The 7,277-nt window shown below is 27.9% G+C and overlaps 1 protein-coding gene across 1 annotated transcript in view; it reads right to left on the bottom strand.

The window, feature by feature from the left end:
* LOC117173099 overlaps nucleotides 1-5,614 on the bottom strand; it is an 8,701-nt gene extending 3,087 nt beyond the window's left edge. The window contains exon 1 of the mRNA XM_033361484.1: nucleotides 5,515-5,614. Coding sequence (XP_033217375.1) covers nucleotides 5,515-5,572 — 58 coding nt within the window. The 5' untranslated portion in view covers nucleotides 5,573-5,614. The remainder of the gene's footprint in view (nucleotides 1-5,514) is intronic.
* Nucleotides 5,615-7,277: the final 1,663 nt, after the last annotated feature.

The raw sequence follows: 7,277 nt of genomic DNA on the forward strand, positions 1-7,277 counted from the left end.
ATTGAACTATTCCATTTTTGGTTAAACTTTATCCTGTAAATTGTATTAGTTAAAACACCAATTATTTGTTAGAAAATTAATTTATTTGTTTTCGATTATGACGTAAAATATTATTTCAGTATAAAATTTTTTTATTTTTAACCCGAACAAACTGAAATTTTTTAATTAAAAAAAGGAAATTTCATTAATTATCAGCAATATTTGACCGTTCATTTAAAATAATCCATTACGAACAACTGTTAAAAACTATACAAATTTGAACAGAATGGTTCGAAATAGAAAGCCTTGAATTGATGAATTTGTAATGAGCTAAATTTTAAGTTTAAACGCTACAGTTTTAATTTTAAAAAAGATTCATAATTAATTTAAAACTTGAAATTATATCAAATAATTTGAAACAGGATTTAGACTTTTGCAGATTTAAAAAAAAAGCTTTTTGAGAATTGTGCAGTATTTGAAAAGAATAAAAAAAATTTTTGTGATTGCTAAGAACATTGAAAATGATTTTTTATTTTGACAAATAAATTTAAAGTGAGTATTTGAAAACATTTTAAAAATTAAAAAAAAAAGAATCCGGAAGATTTTAAGAAAATTTTGTTATTTCGCAGTTTTTTTAATGTCAGGAAAAAAATCTAATTAACAAAATATATCAATTTTCAACCCAAGAGTTTACTTTTTAACAAATTAAATTAATTTTTTATCAAATAATTGGTGTTTTAACTAATACAATGTATTGGATAAAGTTTCAAACAAAAATTGAATAGTTCAATTTCCAGATAAAAACGATTAATTTTTAATCAATCCTAGAGTAGTTACATTTTCAGATAAAAAAGAAATTTTTTAATCGAAAGAATAAATTTTCAATAAAGTTGTTAAATTCTCAACCAATAACATGAATTTTCGAACAAGAAAATTAATGATCTACAAAAAAAAAACAAATTTCAAACAAAATACATGAATTTTCAATCAAATTATTTAATTTTAAAGTCAATAAAACGAATTATTTACAAAAAGTTCAATTTCTTAAACGAAAAATATGAGTTTTCAATCAAAGAGTTAAACTTTCAACCAAAAAATTGCATTTTTGACCAAAAATGATACATTTTCAACCAAAAAGATTAAATTTCTACTAAAAAAGGTCAATTGAATTTTAAGAAATTTTTAATTTTCAAAATCAAAAAGAGTATTATCTACAAAATAGCTGAATTTTTAACCTAATTTAAAGGCAAATAGTTGAATTTTCAACTATAATTATGAATCCTCAATAAGAAAAAATTAATTTTTTTACCAAGTAGTTCAACTTTAAGTGAATAATCGAATTTCCCACCCAAAAATTATGATTTTAATTTTTAACAATATAGTTGACTTTACAACAAAACGACTTTGCAACGAAAAAATATTTACAGTTGATAATTCAACCGAAAAATGTAATTTTTAATCAAAAAGTATAAATTTTCCATAAAGCAATTTAATTTCTACAAAGAAAGAGGAATTGCTAACAAAATACATTATTTTTTAACCAAAAATGGTATAGATTAATTGTCAATTTCAAAAATTTATTTTCAACGAAAGAGATGAACCTTTAAATAAAAGGAATAAAAATTTTAACAAAGTAGTTGAATTTTTGATAGAAAAGAAGACTTTTTTACAATATAGTTACATTTTCAACAAAATAATTAACTTTTCAATCAAATAATTGAGTTTTTATCCAAACGAGATGAATTCCAAAATCACCAATTTCTTAAATTTCTTTCAAATGCGGATCAAGATTTAAATAAGACTATTATAATATAACATAATTGTAAAATAATATTATATATATATATATAATAGTATTAATATTTATATAATTTATGTTTTATACTTGAAGTAACGTAACCTCAAAATACACGCATTAAAGAGGCGCGCGAAGTATTCAAATCATGAGAATCGCCAGCCCAGCATCGAAATCTGGAACAATTAAAATCATAATCTCTTCATTTTGTTTCAAAGCAGATAGAGATATAAATAGAACCGCCGAAGTGTTCCGACCGGTAATCGTGCACCTTCGAGTTTTCAAATTCAGAAGAGGAGAAATGGGTTGCGCGCGCAACCCAGGCATTTATATCGTCTCCTACCACATTCACACGGACACAGACGTGTCATAGTATTGGACCACGTCTCGTTTCAGATCTGGGATCACTGTGTCTACCATGATCCAACAAACCATGGTCCCGCTAATTCGATGCTCAAATACGTTCGAGTTGGAGTGACTTGGAGTAAACCGACGCCCCCCACCATACTCACTGCATTGGCGCGAATGGAAGGGGAAGCAAACTGCCGCACTCGATCCAAGATGCCAGAAAGGTCGGGTGCCCTAGGGTGCTGAATCTGATTGGTTGACTTTTTTTTACTAGCGCCTGGCAGGATCATGCTTTGTTGGATCATGAGTGTCTACGCACATGCCAGACGCAGAAGGCGCTAGACAAGGCGGTAAATTTGAAAGTGTACATGCTGAAAATGGTCTTAAAATAGAGAAAATGATAAATATTGTGACAATTCTGCTATTGCACATAGCAGAATCGATTACAGCTTAGTAGTATTTTCATAACAAAATTTACAACAAATTTGTGGATCTTTTCTAGTTGAAGAATTTTGGTATTTTTATTTTTCTTCTTCTCTTGTCTGGTTCTTACGAAAAATGTTATTTTTTATTTTCAATGCTATTTTTATGGTTAAAACAAAAACTCCGCCTTCTATCGAAAAATTATTTATGACAGATTTGTACCTTTATTTTGGGTAAGCAGCCTTTTTGTATACATTTTTTTCATAGCTTATGTCGTTTGTCGAATTTTTAAAAATTTTTTGCGAACTTTGCGTCCTTTTTCTGATTGGAAAAATGTTGTGCATTTATGTTGATCTTGGCTTGTGTCTTTCGTCGAAAAAGTTAATTTTTCTATGTTTAATTCTGTTTTCTGCGATTTTAAACCAAAACTATTTTTTTGTTATTTTTTAGTGCGATTAAAATTTGAATTTTCGATTCAGTAAGAATCAGTAAGAGCCAATCCATTATGTCAATTCTTTTGAAAATGATCGTTTTACAAAAAACGGAATACTCTTTGTAATTAATTTTCTATAACCTGATGTCTGAAATTTCTTTCTTTTGGTGAGAAAATGTTTTCCTATTTTTTTCATATCTAAAACATTATTTAGAGGTCGTTATGAAATGTTTTATGCCGAATATTCGAAAAATGTTTTTTTAATTCTAGGACAAGTACTGTCACAAAAAAGTTTCTACCTGTAGTAATTGTTGTCAGTGATTTAAGTATTATTTCCTGACAGATTTATAATTTTTGATCATTTTTTCGGGATGAATTTGATCCCTTAATTTCAACTTTATCATAAAATTGCACTGAAAGGGTGCTAATAGCCGCCCTAAAAGTTTTTTTGCCTCAACAAAACAAATTTTAGGTACACTTGAAATCCTAGTAAATCATTCTCTGCATTGCACAAGATGGAATAATTTAAATTGTATAAATTAAGTCAAAAACATTGGAAAATCCAATATTTGGCACCAAAAACTTCATAGCGACCTTTAAATATTTTATGAAGAATCTAAAAACATAGGGCATCATTTTGTAATTAAAAGAAAGAAATTTCAGATTCAGGGTTTTAGAAAATTAAAAATAAATAATTTGATGAGGTACCTTAGTGCCCACCCATCAAACGATTTTAAGACGTGGCCAGGGGTGTGATTTACAACGGTTCTGTTTTAAGCAAATGGTTTTAAGCTTCTGGGGGTCGCCTGATTCAAACATAGTAATTGAATTTCTAAATTCAAATTGACTGATGTAATGCGTGAATTAGGAACAGAAAATACGTATGTTGATAATAAAATTTGATGTTTAATTAATTTAAAAAATGTATAAATACGAATTCTTAAATTTTGTGGAGAGTCCAGAGTTCTTATTTCGAAATATTTTCAATTCGAGAAATTTCTAATGTGAATTATAAAGAAAGAATTGAAAATTCGGTAATTATCAAGCTTTATATTTTAAAGATATGTTATTGTTGAACTTTTTCTTCCAACAGTTCAATTTTGAAAGCGTTAGTTAAAAAATTCTTCAAGTTTAGCTATTTGCAATTTGAAATTCTTTAAACTTTAGTATTTGCAAAGTGAAGATCTTCAATTTTTAAGATTTACAATTCAAGCTTTATCATTTCGGAATATTTATTTTTCAAGTTAATGTAATTTTTGATTTTTTTACTATTTTTATTTAATCTCTTGAACTTGAAAGATACCTACTCGGAATAGCAAAGATTTTCAAGTTCAATCTTTTAGATTGAAGAAATTTCAAATCCAAATCGTCAAGCTTACAGAATTAGTAGTTCCAAAACATATTTAATTCTTTCATAAATTTTTAAAAGTATAAACTCTTCAAATCTCAATTTTAGAGATTCTCGATTCAAAGTTCTAGAATTTTGAACCGCCAGAATAAAAAATTATTATTAAAATTTAATTATAAATATTATTTTCTTTAGTTTAAGTCGTAAGATTTTTTTATTTTGAATATTTGATGTTCTGATTGAATATCAGATTTGAAATTCAAGATTCTTTAATATTGTGAAAAGTAGAAACGGCAGCGTTAATTATCTTGTAAATTGCTTATAAGTGTTTAAATATTTATTTTGTGACGTGCAATTATATGACTGTGTTTAAGTGTGCGTAGATTTGTTTAAGTGCTGAAAACAAAAAATATATATGGAAGTCTAATAGTTTTTGAGACATAAATTCTAAAAGTAAAAGTGAAAATTTTCATGGGGTTAACCTTCGTTTTCAAAACTCTTCTCAAACTTAGTGACTCGTAAGTGGAGAACAAGGAACTTTCAATTCGCATTTTCAAGTATTTCTCGCGTCAAAAATTCTGCGTTGCTCTTATTTTTAAAAAAGGAAATTTAATCAATTTTAAAACAATTCAATTTTGGATTACAAAGACATGACCCAGGTAAGCAAAAATAATCTTTACGTATGGCGAAAAACCCACAAATCAGTTTATAACAGTGATGGAAAATGTTTGTTAAAAAGTGGTAAATCATTTTCTTCAAAATTTCCATCATGCTGGCAACAATGAGACCTTAAAAAGGATTATCTTTGTTTTTTCAGAAAAATACACTCTTATTAATCGAAATGAAAATTATTTTATAGCATTTAAATATTAATAATATAAAAAATTTCGTTTGTGGGGTTTTAGCTAGGCTTGTACCAAATCTGGTTTTCACTTGTGATAACTTGATAAATCATACTTCTAAAATAAGCAATTTATCTTTCCTCAATTATTGCAGAATTTTTATATATTGAAGTTTAGTGAAACTAAACTAATATCGCGTTTTAAAAAGCTTAAAATTTCGAAAGAAACAATAATCCTACCAGTCACCAGTAAAAAATGGAAATGAAATTTTCCTTTTTTCAAATCTTATTATCACTAGCTGAAATACTCGTTGTGAATATTGAAAATTATAGTATATTATACTTACTTGTAAAATAAAGGGCTCCCACGAATAAGAAAGGTAGAATTCCACTAATAATCGCCATATTTTTCCAAATAGACACACTGCAAATAGATTCTTGAAGAATGAAATTTGAACAGGGACTCGACAAAAGGCTGCTATATATACCATATTTTATTGCTATCATCCGATAACAACGTTTCATTTGTTTTTCAGATAAAAAGAGTGATGTGAGGAAGATTATTGAAGTAAGACCTTAAAATTATTTACATTTTCTAGACTTATTACTCATAGAGCCTTCAGAATTAAGCAGCTTTTTACCGGTATGAGAATAAATAAAAATGTTTAATTGAACTTTGTAGTATTCTCTGATCAGATCTCCTGTTTTAGAGTATAAACTTTTAGAATCACTTTGCGTAAATCAATCAAACCTTATCATAAGATCCTTAAAAATAGTCAATTACTTTATCTTTTTTATTCTATTTTTTGAACCAATTATGAATAAATAATTTTCCCATTCTGTTTCAATGAAAACGATTCCAGGAAAGATATTCTAACATTATTACTTTTCCCTAACCAGGAAATGACTTTGGGTTTATTTATATTCTCAAGTTGAGTACTGCATTTTGGCAATAGTTCTGGTGCATTTTAATCTTATTTCAATTATATTTATATTCATAAAGAGATTCGTTCAATTTGCATTTACTTTATTCTTTTCAGTCAATTGCAACCAATAATATAAATTGGCTCCAATACTAATAGGCCATTAGAACTAGCCCTACATATTTTACAACTGAACTTGAACATTCGATTTACAACTTGTAAGTAAGACTTGTCCTTACGCTAAAATTTCCTACCGAAATTTTAAATCATTAAAAATAAAACAACAAAAATCACGGTTTGTGAATTCATCCGAAGGAGAGACGATTGTGTAATTTAGCGATAGATCTCTCTCATGAGATGTATTTGAGATGATTTTACATAATTGAAATTTTTGTATGTCTCATCGCACAACAAGGATCTCATGCTTACATAAGGTACAAGGTCGTTACGAGAAAGCACAATTGTCTTATATTTAAATTTGGCTACTAACTTTCTGATTCTCCATCATCCCGTGTAGAAATTAAAATGGGGAACTACTCTGGTTCCCGACCAGTTAACCCCACTTAAAGTCGGGGGTTAGTCGGGGTCTAATCGGGTACTAGTAGGGGTCATGATAATACAATTGTTTCGAAGCAATTAGTTTTAACGAGAATTTCCAAAAACAGAGTCTTTATATCAACTGTGATTTAGTTTGCTACAGTGCCTTATATTTCTCTGAAGAAACAAAACTCGCAAAGTAGAATACAGTTGATATATACTCTGTTTTTGGAAATCATCGTGAAGACTATTTTCTTCGGAAGAATCGTATTTACTTTTTAAAAAGAATTTATTATGTGGGTAATAAATGAGAACTATAATCACAAGAATGTTAAATTTTATTTCAATCAATAATAGTGAAGTTATTTATAAATAAATTTCAGAGATATGTGTTATTATATATACTTTTAGCTTTAAATAGTATTGAATATTATTGAAGCTATTTAGATTATATCAATTACACAGGCCAACAATTCTCAGAACCAGAGACCAGACCTACTTTCGAGCCCTAACACTTCAAAATGGCGGCCAAAAAATTTAATTACGCATATTGGTATGATAATGTATACTAAGGGGTTTTGGAGGTCGCTGATTACAAATCCAATATCAAATTTGACGAATTCAAAATGGCGGATCCAAAATGGCAGCCA

This window comes from Belonocnema kinseyi, chromosome 5 (assembly GCF_010883055.1).
Source record: "Belonocnema kinseyi isolate 2016_QV_RU_SX_M_011 chromosome 5, B_treatae_v1, whole genome shotgun sequence".
Lineage (NCBI taxonomy): Eukaryota > Metazoa > Arthropoda > Insecta > Hymenoptera > Cynipidae > Belonocnema > Belonocnema kinseyi.